Source organism: Eubalaena glacialis, chromosome 11 (assembly GCF_028564815.1).
Source record: "Eubalaena glacialis isolate mEubGla1 chromosome 11, mEubGla1.1.hap2.+ XY, whole genome shotgun sequence".
NCBI classification, from domain to species: Eukaryota; Metazoa; Chordata; class Mammalia; order Artiodactyla; family Balaenidae; genus Eubalaena; species Eubalaena glacialis.
The window spans coordinates 116,098,273-116,114,530 of record NC_083726.1 but is presented as its reverse complement, the minus strand read 5'-3'; the positions used below and the strand labels follow the sequence as shown (position 1 = coordinate 116,114,530).

The 16,258-nt window shown below is 52.0% G+C and overlaps 1 protein-coding gene across 5 annotated transcripts in view; it reads right to left on the bottom strand.

The window, feature by feature from the left end:
• Positions 1 to 16,258, bottom strand: part of CACNA1C (calcium voltage-gated channel subunit alpha1 C) — a 475,349-nt gene that overhangs the window by 166,912 nt on the left and 292,179 nt on the right. For all 5 annotated transcript variants that reach the window (XM_061206079.1, XM_061206075.1, XM_061206078.1 and 2 more), the window contains exon 6: positions 14,528 to 14,667. In XM_061206079.1, the coding sequence (XP_061062062.1) occupies positions 14,528 to 14,667 (140 nt within the window). The remainder of the gene's footprint in view (positions 1 to 14,527; positions 14,668 to 16,258) is intronic.

The following is a 16,258-nucleotide window of genomic DNA, read 5'->3' as shown; positions in this document are numbered from 1 at the left end:
TTTTTCTTCTGTCTTAGACATTTTGGGGAAAACAATTGTGAAACATACATCCAGAAAAGTGTAAAAAATAAAGATGTTACGGTGTATGATTTATCACAAAACAAAGCCAGGTATCCATCACTCAGATCAAGAAATAGAACATCACCTGCTCTATGAAGCCCCACTCATGCCCCTCCAGGTACTACCACCTCCTACAGCAAGTTAACCACTGTATTATACTTCAATAAAAGTTAAAATGTAATTCTCCACATCAGTAAACAAAATCCCGAGTCTATCAATACATGTAGAAAAAACCCATTTCATAAATTCAGCCTTTACTTCCCAATCTTTTACATTCTTTTCTGTATTTTCCATTCTTTTACTTCTCTGTGCTTTATTCTCAATATTCCCCCTGACCTTGCCACAGCTCAATAATTCTGTTTTCAGCTGTGCAAAATCTTTCAATCAATTCACTGCATTTTTTTTTCTTTTCAGCCGTGCGACTTGTGGAATTTCAGTTCCCAACCAGGGACTGAACCCAGGCCACGGAAATGAGAGCCTGGAATCCTATCCACTGGGCTGCCAGGGAATTCCCAATTCACACTGCATTTTCATATTTGATATTGTATTCTTCATTTCTAAAATTTACATTTGGTTCTTTTCCACATCTTCTGGTTCTCCGGAAAATTATCGACCTTGTCTTTGATCTCTTTGAATATAGTAAATATGGTTATTTTCAAGTCTATGTCTGATAATTCCAATATCTAGATTCCCTGTGGGTCTATTTCTATTGTCTATAGTTTCTGCTCCTTTTCATTCATGTTATCTTGGCTCTTTGTGTACCTAGTTATTTTGTATTGTGGGTTAGGCCCTATTTTTGCAAAATTGCCTTTCAAAATAATTGGAGAACTTGATGATGTTACCTTTCTCCAGAGAGGATTCATATTTGTTTTTGTTAGGCATCTTTTCTAAGTTTTAGAAAACAGAAGATTTAGAATATTTTGCCCAGCGATTTCTAATTGTCCTCAGCAGGACAGTTAATCCAAATTACCTCACCTGCCATTTTCAGAAAGCAAAAGGGACCTGTGCTTCCTAAGGAAGAAACTCCCTAGGGAAGTCCCCTCATTTCATGTGTTCCTACTGCCCCACCCCAGAACCAGGTCACTGGGTCTTTGAATATATGGACATCTTTTAAAGGGTTGGGAAATCTCTGCCAGTCAAATTCTCTTAGTGTCAGACCCTGGACGGGACTTCTTGGAGTGAAGTTCCTGGGGATTCACTGTGTGCAGTGCCTGATAAGAGGATGAAACAGGCGGGAGTCATGGTTTGGTTATGGCTGCTGCTGAGTCTCACGCCTCTCAGAAAGGTGTAGAAGGTGCGGCTTTTAGGAAAACTGGAAAGTGTCTCCGAGATTTTGGTGGCAAATGAGATATACTCACTATGAGTTATCAGGTTGGATGAGTCCCTAAGACAGCCCTGATGATAGCTCTTTAACTCTTTTCCAGACAAATACCATTATACCAGGCAACTCACAGCTTCCTCTTCCTGGTTGTCCTTGAGGTGGAGTTGTTTAACAAAGAACCAAGCTTGTTTATTGCTGACAACTTATGGTGATGCTACAGCATGAATTAACCTTTCTATGCATGTTCTTAGGATTCCAGACTGACTTATTTCCAATTTGGCTCAAATCACTAAGGGATCAATAGGGACCTTGGCACCGATCAAATTTTCTATTAGGGAAAATCTCCAAACATATGCTTAGTGTTTTAAAGGGATTTCAGATTTACTGAAAAAAATGCCAGGCTATTTCCTCTCCTCCACTAATAGCTGTGTGACCTTGGCAGTCACGTCACCTTCTTGGGTCTAGGTTTCAACATCTTGAAAATGAGGACATTGGATGAGAAAGCCCACTCTGGCTCTAAAATTTGCTGGGTTGTTATTTTCTAAATATCTTAAGAAAGATTCTAGTACCTTTCCTTCCTCCAACTACTACTGTCCCTTATCCACAATAAGTCCCCAATAAATGTGTGACAAATGAATTAATATATAACTTGTATAATATAATGTAGCATTATATTACTTCAGAAGTAATATCATGTATAACTCATGTAACATATGTAACTTACACCTGCTAACATACTAGTCATTCATTTTGTGATTTAAAAGTCAAGTACACTTCCATTTCCAAAAGGAGGAACTGGTATCAGATGAGCCCTTTCACCATAAACATTAAAAAACTGGACAAAAATATTAGCGGCAACTGTCTTCCAAAACTGAACATAAAGTAGCTCAGGCCTGTAATCCCCGAGAGAATTGAACCTCAGAGATGAAGACAATAATCACCCTGGTTCTCTGCAAATGGTTTCCTGACTGCAGCGCAAAGAGCAGACAGACCACTCCAGTCCCACTGGTCTGAGAATCTGGGCATCTGGCATGGCTGTGGTGGGACAGCTAGGTATACGGGGCCCCAGAAATTTGTGTAGGGGTCCCCTGTGTGTCCATGGTCCTGCCAGAGTGGAGGGATCGAGTTAACATCTCATTAAGACCCTAGACAACCGATATGCCAGAAAGTGTATATCTTAGGAGCCAGGACCTTACCCTGGAGTAAGATGCCTACTAGACCCATCCTGACAAGACGACACTGAGCTCTGACAAGATCTGTAAAGGAAACGAGCTGGGAGGTGAGGGGCCTGGGCTTTTGATCAATCTTCACCAGCAAGTGTAGAACCACAAGTTCATGGTGGGGCAGCAGGTAACTGAACTGCCTGCTGAAGAGTCAACCCTTCGATCGAGGAAGGTGAATGAATCCAGGTCTCTACAACATATGACTCATGATCCCAGTATTCAGAGCAAACCACCAGATACATAAAGAAACAGGAAAATGTGACACATAACCAAGAATAAACAGTCAAAAGGGACTGAAAATGAGATTGCTCAGATGTTGGACTTAGCAGAAAAGGATTTTAAAACAGCTTAAAGAATGTGTAAAGAGTTAAAGGAAAATATATTAAAAGAATGAAAGGAGTATATGGTCTTAAAGAGAGAACAGATAGGGAATTCCACAGATAGATGGAAACTATAAAAAGGAGCCAAATGGAGATTCTATGACTGAAAAGTAACTGAAATGAAAAAGTCATTGAATAGGTTTGATGAAGATGGAGGTGGCAGAGGAAAAAGTAATGAACTGGAAGAATAATTGAGAGAAATTAATCTGTGGACACAGAGGAAAAAAGACTGAAGAAAACTGAACAAAGCATTGGGGACCAATGAGATAATAGAAAATGGCCAAACGTAAGTGTAATTGGGGTCCCAGACAGAGAAGCGTGAGACTGGAGTTGGAAAAATATATTTGAAGAAATAATGGCCAAAAACTTCCCAAACTTGATGACGATCTCCAATTTATGGATGAATCTGAGCAGCTCAGAAAACTCTAAGCAGGACAAATATACAACGAGGCACATAATAGTCAAGTGCTGAAAACCAAAGATAGAAAATCTAGAAACAGTCAAGAAAAAAGAAGCATATATACAGGGAACCATGATGAGAATACTGGTGACGTCTCATCGGAGACAATGGAGGCCAAGAGAAAGTGGAAAAACCTCTCTAATATTCTGAAAAAAAAAAATTTCTCAGCCAAGAATTCTATATCCAGCAAAAATATTCTTCAAGAAGAGGATAAAGATATTTTCAGATAATGAAAGCTGAGATAATTCAGCAGCAGCAGACCTGTGTTATAGAAATGCCAGGGGATGTCCTTCAGGGTGGGAAATGACACCAGAAGGCAACTCGGATCTACAGAAAGGATTAGACAGTCCCAGAAATGGTAAATAAGTAGGCAAACATAAAAGGCTATGTTTTACTTTTTCTCATAATTTACTTAAAAGACAATTGACTGTTTAAAGCAAGACATGTTAACAGAGCGGGGTTTGTAAGAGTTGTATAAGTAGAAGATGTGTAAGGCTCACATAGGGTAGAGGGTTAAGTTAAATTATACTAGTGTAAGGCTCTTACTTTTGTGACTGTACACTTAAAATGTGTGAGTTTTAGTGAATATAAATTATGCTTTAATAAAGTGGATTTTAAAAAATCAAGTGTGGAAGTTCCCCTTCCTCTAACCAGCCCAACTTGGAGCCTGAGGTCGGCAGACAGGGAGTTGGACCCAGACATATCAGTAGCTAAAATTTGCTGAATGCATCTTACACGCTGACCATAGTTCTAAATGCTCTGCAAGCACTTACGTATTTAATCCTCACAACACCACCACAAGGTGAGTGCAATTTTAACCCCCATTATAGATCAGGACGCTGAGGCACACAGCTAACAGGTGGTGGCTCTGGGGATTTGAACCTAAGGAGTGGGACCTCACTGTTGGCATCCTTAGCCACTCACTGTCACAAGCCAGCGGGAGGGGACGGACCAAGCGTCACAGGTGGCTGGGGCTCGTGTCCTGCGTATCAATCACTTCATGGGACACTGACCTCGCTGTGTCTTCACTTCCTCTCCCCTCATTTTTCTTTCCAGTGTTTATAAAGCATGGGTCACGTGTAAGCCTAAGTGGCCTTTATGATGACCATTATTTTAAATTAGGTGACAGTCACCGTGCTGTTGGTTGTAATTTCAGGTTTGGGATTTCCAGGGAAGGGCCAGCCACTAAGGAGAATCAACAATGGGGCTTCCTGAGTTTAAGAAGCTCTGTCTCCTTTGGGACCTACACCAAGGGCCACAGTCCTGGGCACAAGGTCAGTGCCTGGGAAAGAGCCCCCTCTGGACTGAATGCTGGGAGCTGCCGAGGGTCACACCCTGCCCGGGACTCGGGCTAGAATTAGTGATTCCAAAGGAATTCTCAGCTTACTGCTGTTCTCTGTCATTGAAGCACAGAATGATACTGCTCAGAAGAACTTAAGGGCTGAGACAGTTTAACCCTCTCCTTTCCCAGATGCGAAAACTGAGGGTTGGAGGTTAAAAGGCAGGTCACATGTCTGGCCAGACTCGGATCCCTGGTGTCCTCACTGCAGGCCCAGAAAACCTCCCACTTCACCACGAGGCCCGCAGGGGCAAGAGGACCATTTCTCATCAGCCCCTATGGCCAGGGTCCAGGGACCACTGAAACATAAATAAACCAACACCTGAAGTATTGCCTGTCTCTGGTCTTGAGAGCCAGGCGGGCACCTGCTGTCAAGCTGTGTCTCCTCCAATGACAGTGGCCTGTGTCCTACAGGGGGTGTCCCTGTCCTGGAAAACAGCCTGAGCCCATCTCCCTTCACGGCTCTGGGAGAAGCACTCGGGGCCATACCTGCCTGTCTGTAAATTAGGGCTCCTGTCCCCACTTTCCTGGACCACTGGGCCGTTTAACCCGCCAATAAAGCTCTTGGAGCTGAGAGCCTGGCACAGATGTCCAAATTTGCCTTTAGCTGGTGGTAACCCTGACATTTATCACCGCCTACGTTTTGTTCTCAAATCAAAAAGGGACATTTTCCTCCTGGGGGAGTCTGTGCACCTCAGTAAACAGGAGAAGTTTCTTGCTCACTGGGATTTTTTAGCTGCTGCAGGTAGAGCACAAACAATGGGGTCTTTCCTGGTTTAGTCACGTGCTGTCGCTGATACTCAACAGCTTGTCCATCAAACTCCATGGCAGCAGGACTGGAGCTTTTGGAACGTGCTCCCTGTTGAAACGAACTTGCTTTGCTGTGTTTCTTTTCTTAGGACCGGTCACTGTGGCTCATCACCATCCAGAAAGCCTCTCGTCAAGGGGTGGGTTTACAAGACTCTCTGTTGCTAGACGCTCACGGGGCTTTACAGGTAAAATCTCCCCCCTTTCCATGGAATACCTGTCATTCATCCCGCTTGGTAGGTAGAGAAACTGAGGCAAAGCGCAGAGCAGGGAGCAGAAAGGTCGCGGCAGAGCCGGCACTGGGACTGTTCCCTCCCACCCCCGGAGCCTGGGCCCCTGGGGGACACCGGGAGGGGGAGGAGCAAGAGCTGCCGGATGGGAGGAGGGGCCGTGGCTGCGGCTCAGAAATCCCGCGCGGGAGGGGCGGGCGTGGAGGGGTGCTGGGGCCCGGGCGGGGTGTGCGGGACCCCATCCTGAATTCTGCTCTGCTCCCGAAGGGCAGGCCGGCCCCGGGGAGCCAACTTCAGACTCCTCTTCCCGCAGATGCCAACCTGTTTGGAATGTTAAGAGGCCAGGCTATGCACGACGTCCCAGAGGGCTCTGTGGGCTGCGGGGCTGGGAGGTGGGGGGCACCCACACCCCCTGGCTTTGCGTCCCTCTCAGGGCGGCTGGGAGTCACGTGTGTGAGGGGGCTCTGCAAGCTCCGAGACCACCAAGCAGGGGTCCATCATGACCGCCATCACCTTCTTACAGACAGTGCAGGGTCCCGGGTGCCAGGCGGCTATGTGACAGCGAGGAAGCCACTCAGCTCGTCCAAGGCAGCGTCCCCATCTGCAGGGTGGACACTTGGTTGGACCGGATGCCTGAAGTCCCTTCCCACTCAGACACCCTGACCAGGAATCGCACTGTGAGATGATGGAAGGAATAAGGTTTTATCACTTCCTCTTTCTGTGAAAGAAGTGGTGGAGGAAGTTTCCTGAACAGGGTGGGCAGTGGCGGGCAGCCTCGGTCCGTAAGAAGCAGGGGGAGGGATGGACCTGCGGGTGGCCCTTCTGCACACGCCCCATCCTGCTAAGTGTCCCTCATTTTGGATAAGTTTCCATGACATCGAAGACCCCTTTAGGACAAAAGGGATGAAAAGGCCGAGGAAACAAAGTAGAAAGTGAGGGGGAAGAGGACCAAGTCCAAGGAGATGGGGGAGGAGGAGGGGTGGAGGGGGAGGAGGGGTGGAGGGGGAGGGGTGGAGGGGGAGGCAGGACGGCCTGGCACCGCGCGGGTACTGGCGGGCGGAGGGTGAGGCCGTGGGGCAGGAAGGAGATCTGGGGGCTCCGCAGCCCAGGCCCTCCAGGTTGCAGGCGGAACAGAGGTGCAGAGGGCGGACAGGGCTGTCCAGGGGCAGCGGGCTGGGCAGGGGTGAAGGTGGGCTGCAGTCCAATGGGCTGCGCACCTCTGGCTTGTGCACCAGCCCCGCCTGCGTCACGTGGGCTCTTGACGGAGTTAAGTCACATGAACCAGGAGGACGGGGAGGTGGTGACACGGCAGCAGGAAAAGCAGCCGGTGGGCAGGAAGCAAGGTGAATTCGGGCCTCTGCTCTGAACAGGGCTCTTCCCTGGGACTCGGTTTCCAAAATCTGTACATTTCAGGGCTGAGTCATTTGATTTGCAAGTATCAGCTCCGGATGGACTTTCCCTTGTCAGCTCTGGAATGGTGAGGTGTCCTCGGATAGGAGCTGCCTGCCGGGACCACCTCTGGTGCCAGGGCCCTGCTCCGCTGCAGGCCCCACTACCGGGCACAGGCCACTGTCCCCGAGCAGGATTGCAAATCCCGGTGGCCCAACTTCCCAATGAGCACGTATCAGGCAGGACAGCAGGACCGCTTCTGAACCACCGAAGTGTGGAAACACTCGGGCAAGTTGCTTCCAGCAGCTCTAATCTGCTCCTGGTGGGCATGATTAACTGACAGCCTCTCTAATCAGGGCGGCCAATCTCACAGCCACTAAGCCCCAGGAGGGGAGCCCACTCTGGGGAGAAACCGCCTCGCAGGATGAGGAAGGTTCACCTGGGTACTTGGGCACTCGGGCGAGGTTTTAAATTTTGCAGCAGGAATTTTACAGTCAAGAACCCACTCTATCAAGAACAATAAAAAGAGGGTCAGGGTCCTGCAGCGGGAGGTTAGTGAGAGCAGGACGCCCGGGCTGGCCTCCACTGGGGGCTGTGCAGGTGTGGGGGGGGGGAGGTTCTTTGGTCTGGCTCTGCTCCTGGCTCTGCCCAGCTGGCTGTGTCCAGGGTGGATGGATGAGCCCCCTGGAATTCAGGGTGCACCATCCGTTCTGATATTCTTTAGGTTTCCCAGACATTTAGCTGTCTCTCTGCAGTGCAGTTTTTGAATATTTCTAACGGAGAGGAAAGAGCATCACTGCTTGGGAAAATGCCTTTTACTGGCGTGGCATCCGGGACAGGCCCCGACCCCGTGTGCTCCCTGCTGACCCTGGTTCTCACCGCCTCCTCCTCTGTGATGGACGTGGCCACGCAAAACCTCGTGCTGGACTGGGCTGGCCTGCATCGGTGGCCCCCCAAAAACTAGGTTTTCACCCCAAATGTCCTTTCATCTCCAGCCCTGACCGTTCTGCATCAACCTCAAGGCTCAGCTCAAATGGTCCTCCTTCGTTGGAAAGGTCTGGACCCGTCACCGTGCCTGGGAAACTCGCCCCTTGAGTCCATTTCATTGTTTGCGCATGAGCCTCTGGTAAGCGTTGCTATTTAACTCTGGAATATTCTTTATGTTTAAAGTATATCTGTACGGAATCTAAAAAAAATGGTTCTGATGAACCTAGGGGCAGGACAGGAACAAAGACGCAGACATAGAGAATGGACTTGAGGACACGGGGAGGGGGAAGGGTAAGCTGGGACGAAGTGAGAGAGTGGCATGGACATACATACACTACCAAATGTAAAATAGCTAGCTAGTGGGAAGCAGCCGCATAGCACAGGGAGATCAGCTCGGTGCTTTGTGTCCACCTAGAGGGGTGGGATAGGGAAGGTGGGAGGGAGACGCAAGAGGGAGGGGATATGGGGACATATGTATATGTATAGCTGATTCACTTTGTTATACAGCAGAAACTAACACACCATTGTAAAGCAATTATACTCCAATAAAGATGTTAAAAAAATAAAGTATATCTGCTTTGTCTTGACAGTGCTTGTCAGATATTTCTATTTTACATGCCTCACGTCAAGTGATGTGATGTAACAATGGCTACCATTTAACTGAGCACATACTACAGGCGAGGCACTTTGCGTGCATTAGCTCACTTTGTTTTCCTAGTAACATGTGAAATAGGTTCTATTATTATTCCCATTTTACGGATGAGGAAACTAAGGCACAGAGAGGCTGAGTAACTTCCACCGGGTCACAGAGGAAGTCAGGGGCAGAAGCCAGACAGTCTGACTCAAGAGCTCTTGCCTGAAACCACCACGGCTCAAGTCTCTCCCAGTGCTGTCTACGTAGCATTCAATCAACAGATACTTATCGACAGATTGGTGCTGACTGTTTTCCAGAAACTGTTCTAGTCTGAGCAAAGGAAAATAGGAGGAAAGAGCCTGACCTCGCCACACGTGGTCCCCTCACTTCCCGGTGAGGAAGCAAACCCTGCTTGACAAGAAGCTGATTTCTAACCTGCGTGCCTCCAGAAATAACAGTTCCTTGAGAACGAGCTAATCTCACAAAAATTCACATCCTCGGGAGCCTTTCAAGCATCCAGGACCTTGGCAGACGGAGGTGGTGTCCTGTTGGTCTGTGTCCCCAGCACCTGGCTCACAGCAAGTGATCAGTAAACGCGGATGGGGGTGGATGGGCTGCCGAGCCTGGCACCGGCCTTGCACGGACGCGGATGTTATGTGTAACGTTGACCGTCCCTGTGGCTTCTCTGTGGTGTAACATGCCTGCTTGTCTGCACCTCTGCCGAGGGACAGTGGGGCCTCACAAGCCCTGGGGACTCACTTCCTTTACTGTGGGAATTTGATGGAGCAAAGTGATCAAACCTTAGTTACACAGCGTCTCACTGAGAGCGTCAGCTGGTTTCTACACCCACAGTGAGACCCACTCCCCCACCCCGATCCTCAGCCTCCCTGTGTACAACTCTAGGACCTCAGCCATCCTCTCTCCTCCTTCCTGATTTCCTGGCGGCCCCTCCTCACTTGCCCTTCAAGGTCTGTCCTCCTCCTCCAAGAAGCCTGTCCTGATCTCTATCCCCACTCCCCAAAGTACACCTGTCACAGAATTCAACAGCAGTTCTCACTCTGAGTCCCCCAAAGCACACCTGTCACAGAATTCAACACGTCGTACTCAACCTTTTTTTCTTTTTGCACATCTCCAATTTTTGTTCTCTACCATCATTTCTATGAACGTTATTTCCTTCGACAATTCAGTCTTTTTAAGAACACTCTTAGTGTCTGACTCATTTCTGTATCTTCTGAGACAGCTAGAAAAGTCCTATATGAAGTAGGTACTCAGTGGGTTTTGTTGAAAAAAATTAATAAATGACTCATGGGCTTGTACCCTCACAAGCATCTCTCTCCCTCCATAATCTGTGATCCTAAGATTTCAATGGCATTTAATACACATCTGGACGCAAAAAATAACAGTAACTTTTTGGGCTGGGAGCTTCTGGTCCCACAAACCACCCAGTTAGCCTATTTGTTACAGAAACAGCACCTGACTATGTACCACATATGTGCACAGCTACACAGCACACAGTTGTCATGAAGATCAAATAAGTTAGTAGAAAAAAGCCCTTTGGAAACACTAAAGGAGGCGCCCGTGAACGGAAGGTGTTAGTACCAGCGTCCCTTAGGGGTGGGTTGGTGCTCCGTCCCGGCCACGTGGAGCCCATGAGGGGCCCAGTCACCCCACAAAGATTGACCTGGCGTTTCTGTAGATAATTGTAGAGGCTGAGGATACAGCAGTGAGCAAAACAAAAAAACTGTTGTCCTCGTGGAGGTTATGTTCTCGTGAGGCCAGGGGTGACAAATAGATAAACGAGGGCAAGAGGGTGGAGAGAGATGTAGGAGAAATAAAGGGGGAAAGGGGGCGGAGGACACGGGCGGCGGGACAGGCCCCCGAGAAGGTGCCGTTTCCGCGGACGCCGAGGCGGCGAGGCCAGCCGAGTGAAGGGCGTCCGGACGGAAGTCCCACCACGTGAGCGGGCTCGGGCTGCTGCGGCACAGCTGGAGGTCGCTGAGGCTGGTGGGGGGCCGAGGAGGGCGGGGGGGAGGGGAGGCTGCAGAGGGGCTCTGTCTCTCAGGAGGTGGGGAGCCTGGAGGGTTCTAATTGGAACAGTGACACGTATTTTGAGAGGACCATCTGGCTGCTGTGTTGAGCCCCAGCTGTGACAAAGGGCAAAGGGCAAAACACAGACTCCTGCCAGGAGGCGGCGGTGACGGTCCAGGTGAGGGTGGCGGGCGCTGCAGTGGACACGGAGGTGACAGGAAACTGAGCATCTGGAAGGCGTGGCTCGCAGGATGAGCTGAGCGACTGGAAGCAAAGGGTGGGACAAAGAAACAGGCCGAGGGTTTGTGCCTGAGTCACTGGAAGGACGAGGCTGACCTTTACCAAACGGGAAAGGCTCTGGGGGACGCGGTGAGCTCAGGGTGCCGCCTACCAGGCCGCCCGTGAAGGGATGGAGGCGGCGGCGCAAGTCCGGCCTCAGAGGAGACGGCTGTGCTGGCGGCACCAGCTCGCCGTTATCAGAGGACATACAGGAGACTGGGCGTGACCACCAGGGACCGGTGCAGAGAGAGAGGAGGCCCAAGGACGGAGCTGGCGCTCCCAGCGGTAAGAGGAGGAGAAGGCGAGGGGAAGTCAGCCCGCGGCTCCCACAAGGAAAAGCAAGTGGAGTGAGGGCAGAGCTGAGAAAGAACAGCGTCCCGGTGATGGTACGGCTCAAGGATAAGGGACCACCCGCTGAATCTAATCCTGCAGAGAGTCAGGTAAGCGGCCCCGAGACAGGCCGCTGGATTCAGCACCATGGAGATCCCTGGTGGTCTCAATAAGAGATGCTTCGGCGTTGCCATGGGGAAGAAAGCCGGGCAGCGGCAGGTCCAGAGAGAAGGAGGAGATGGGAGCGGTGCGGCGGGGAGGAGAACCAAAGGCTATGGCATCGGAGGAGGGAGGCCTCCGTCCAGGTCTGCAGCGGGAGATGTCGGTGACATTGTCTTCGACGAGATCAACCAGACCAGCCCGGGGCACTTAGCCACCTGGGTCTACACACGTCACTACTCAAAAGGTCGCAGAGATGCCATCCCAGTGAGAAAGGCTGGATCAGCCCTGCCTTGAAACCCCCAAAAGAGCTGTTCCCTTTTCACCAGTGACCCACAGAAAACAAGACCCAGCTGCTAGCTGTCTGAGAAAGCCAGAGCTACCTGCAGGCCCCATGGCTGCAAGAGCACCAGCTTCACTGACAGAACACCTCCCTGAATTCACGGTGGGGCAGCAGGGCCTTACATCTGAGAGGCAGAGTCCCGCCTTCACCCTCTCGATGGAACTACTCCCAGCCCCGCAGGGCAGAGCTGCCGTCGGTACCGCACACGGACGGCACGCGGTCCGTGAAGCTTCCTCTGTGGAGGAGCCCCGGCTACTCCACGGGACCCAGCTCCCCTGCATCTCTGATTAGGAACCTCTGTACCAGAGTCATCACCGTAACTAGTCCTGTTAATAACGCCCCTTCCGTCTCTTAGGGATAGTGGCCTGTTTGATCACAACCCCTCACCCGTGCTTCTCTGTATGGACGGCACACTTCTGTGTCCCGTCATCTTTGGGACCACGGCAGCCGGGTGACTTGCTTGGGCCACTGGCATGTGAGCAGCCATGATGTAAACCAGGTTGAGCAAAAGCCTAGAATATGCCTGTGTGGTTTGACCGTGTGCCCCCTGGCGAGAGCCGCCCCGTGCCGTGAGGGCCGCAGGCACGCACGCTGGACGCTCCCTCAACCTGGGCTCTGGGATGAGGTGACCACGGAAGCTGGTCAGGCCCAGAGCCCTCACGCAACACGAGCCAAGGATGCGTGATTCTGGTTTTCAGTCACCGAGAGTTTGGGATGGTTTTTTCCCGCAGCAAAAGCTGCCTGGTGTCCTCCCATTAGACTTTCAAACTCCTCCAGGGGAGGGACCATACTTATTTTCATGACGCGTCGAGACGCCCTGCACGGCGCTCTGAGGCTGTGGGCCCTAAAAGGCGCACGCACAGCAGGGTCAGCGTCATCGTGCCCGTGGCAGCGTGTTGGGTCGAAGCGTGGGCTCAGTCCACAGTCCCTGCCACTGGCGCGTTGGCTGCACCATCACACTAAACCCCTTAAAGTCTTGTTCGAACTGATTCTCACCCTGCCTTCTCATTCCTTGAGTTTGGCCTACGGAGTGATGGCTAACTGACCACGAAAACCCAAATAATTTAGGCTTTGCAAACGGGCCTTGGGTCTCAGCCGTCACGTACACTGTTTCCATTCTTAGTGCCCAGTGGTTAAGGCCAAGCAGAGGGAATCTGCTTATCAAGCAAAGGGGCCACGGTCTACACTCGCTGGGAGTTAACACAGGCCACCACTGCCAAGGGACCCCCACTCCTGCCTTTGTCCACCCGGGGAGTTCCCGCCCTGAGCAGAGAGCAGGCCAGCATCGTGCAGGAGTCAGAGACAATACAGGGCACAGTTCTGGGCTTCAGGGGGCTTATAAGGTAACTGCAGAGGCAGTAAATGTCTAAGGTGCACGCAATTCTTTAGAGGAGGTCGTGCGGGACCGTGGGGAGAGTCAGTTTCACTCAGGAGACCTGGTTCTCTCTGCTCTGCTGTGGTTAATTCAGTTACCCCGGGAGGATCTTTCCACTATCCTGCGTGGGTACGGAAAGCACTGGACAGGTTGATACAAGATCCCTCGTGTTCCCACAGTTCTACACCCTGAGAGGTTTCACCCACTGAGCAGGATGACGTCACCTGGTTGGTGGCCGTGCAGGTGGAAAGGTGGGTGTGCAGAGGCCCCCCTACCTTCCTGGCCCGGACCCGTCTCCAAGCTCGTCTGGCTGCAGCCCGCTTCGGGGGTCTCCTCCGCCTCGAGTTAGGGCCCAGACCTGGTCACGCTGAGTGGACGGTGACATGTCCCAGCAGCCACGTCCAGAATTAGGCTCAGTGACCGCCAGCCGAACAGCAGGGGCAGAGGGAGGTCCGAAAGGGGACTCAGCCCGGGAGCCGGCTGGGCTGGGGGCTGCTGGAGCGGACACTGGGAGCCCGACCTGCTGTGCCCAGGGCTGGGGCGCCCTCCGCAATGGGGGGCTGCTGCAGGAGAGGGAGAAGGGGCGCCGTCCCCGGGTCTGTCTCCCACGCCCGTCTGCCCCACTCAGGCCAGCGCCCTCCCCCCTCGGGGAAAAGCAGTTCTCACTCTGACAGGCGGCGAGCCCAAAAATAGGGCTTCTGCGGCCGGAGATGCCCCACGTGACGTGAAAGGAGGAGAGGGCTGGCAGAAGTGGCAAAACAGAACTTCCTGAACATCCACTGATGCTTTTCTGATTGTTCTTTGGAAAAATACAAACAGCAGAGATAATCCCACCGGCTCCCCATGCCCTGGGAGCCTGGGGAGTAGCTGACTGCTCTTCTGCTGCAAATGTGTTTAAACCCCCAGCCCCGGCCGGGGTGGCGGACGGGGGCTGCTCAGATGGCCGCGAGACTGTTCTCTGTGCAGCTGTCTCCATCAGGCTGTGGATTCCCCAGGTGCTCACGGAAGCGGGGGCCACAGTGGGTTTTAATGGACTCACAGGAGAGCTGGGACCTTTAGAGCAAAGGAACCCATTCAAGAAAACCCTCCGTGTATATGAAATCAGGTTCCTTGGCAATTCAGGCTGGGGGGAGACTGGGGGGCGGTGAGAAGGTCACATGGCCGACAGGCCCAGGCTACTTACTCGGGACCCCGGACACCAGCCGCAGGGGTCGCAGCACGCGGAACGCCCTGAGCGCCTTCACGTCGAATCCAGCCCCCTTCCCTCCCAGGGCGTTGGCCCCGTCAGCTTTGGTCGCTTGCTCTAAGATGGCACTGAAAAGCCTGGAAGAGAAGGAGAGAGGGAACGTCAGGATGTCCTGCTTGCCCGGCGGGGCTCCGACTTCTCTGAGGGATGCTGGGCGGCGAAGTGTGCAGGCGCCTCCAGCCAGGATCAGTCCAGTGTGCGGGAAGGTCCGAGACCCTCATCGGATGACAGTCCCTCAGGGCAGGTCCCGCCTGCCCTGTGCTGGCATCGAGCAGCCCAGGCAGGGCGTCAGGCAGGTGGAGGCTGCCGCCAGGGCCCATTCCTCTGCCCCCCCAGCGTCCTGGCTCCTGTGCCCTGGCACCACATCCCAGCTCCTCCTGACAAGCCCCTGGCTTTGATCTGAGCCTGGGCACAAACAAGTGGTCCCATAGAAACCGACGTGGTGCCACAGGCACAAAGACAGGAAACTGACCACCGGCCTCAGGCCCTGGCGACACCTGTCTTGTTGGAGTGATGGGGGCAAAGGTAACAGATACTTGCTCAAGAGAGGACAGAGGAGCGTTCGAGACGGTTCTGTCCAACAGAAACAGTGCAAGGCACAAATGTGGGCCGTGTGTGCAATTTTGATTTTCCAGTAGCCACACTAAAAAAGTGAAAAAGGAACAGGTGAAATGGACGGTGATGATAGATTTTATTTAGTCCAACACAACTAAAATATGATCACTTCAGCTGTAATAAAGAGTTTTTGGTGAGATGTCTGTCCGTCTCTGTTTTGTACTAAATCTTTGAAACCTGCTGTGTGTTTTACACATACAGTGCATCTCAAGTGAGGGCTCAGTGGCCACCGTAGCTGGAGGGGAGGGTCCCATAGAAACAACCCCTCCTGAGGAATTTTGCTGGAGAAAGGTAGGAGAAGAGAAAAGGTAGTTCCTGCAAGAGGGCGTGGAATCGTTTTGCTTGTTTTTAAATGAAATCATCTAATAGAGACAGACGATGGGCAGTAAAGAAGTGAGGGGACAGTGGCCGGAAGGGTCGTACCCCTGGTGGGCAGGAGGGCAGGATGCCCGCAGAGGGGCATGAGCCCAGTAGCCAGGACGGTTCATCACGGCCCCGGGGAGGGAGGTGCATTGTGGGTTCAGATGCAGGCGTGGGAACAGACAGAAGTCCTCTTCTGACTGCACCTCTCTTCTCAGCGAATCAGGGAGCAAGCCATCAGCTGGAATGTGAAAGGGGAGGGGGTCCTGGAAGCTTGAAGGGTGAGGCAAAGGCATAAAAGGGTCGCGGAAGAAAGTGGGGTGGTGAACGGAGCCAGGCCGTGCAGTAGGGTTTCCGGGCACCCAGGGCCTCTGGGAGGAGGTGGTCATGAGGGGAAGTGACACGTCAGCTCAGCCTTGTGCGTTTCTCTGCCCGCTCCAAGGGCACAGCTCCAGGTACCAGCTAGTCGGACTGGGTTGGAGTTGGTGCTTTTGCAAGTGAGCAAGGAAATGAAGAGAGAAGTAAAAGCTGAGTGCAGACGCAGGTGAGAGATGACCGCAGGGCAGGAGGAGGGGACTGTCAGAGTCCAGCGCTGGAGGCAGGGAGCAGGAAGGATGGGTGGTATTTTTTGGAGAGTAGGAAGCTGGTCAGAGATCATGGAGAGGATGTGGCTCGCGGTCATGGCGGGGATCC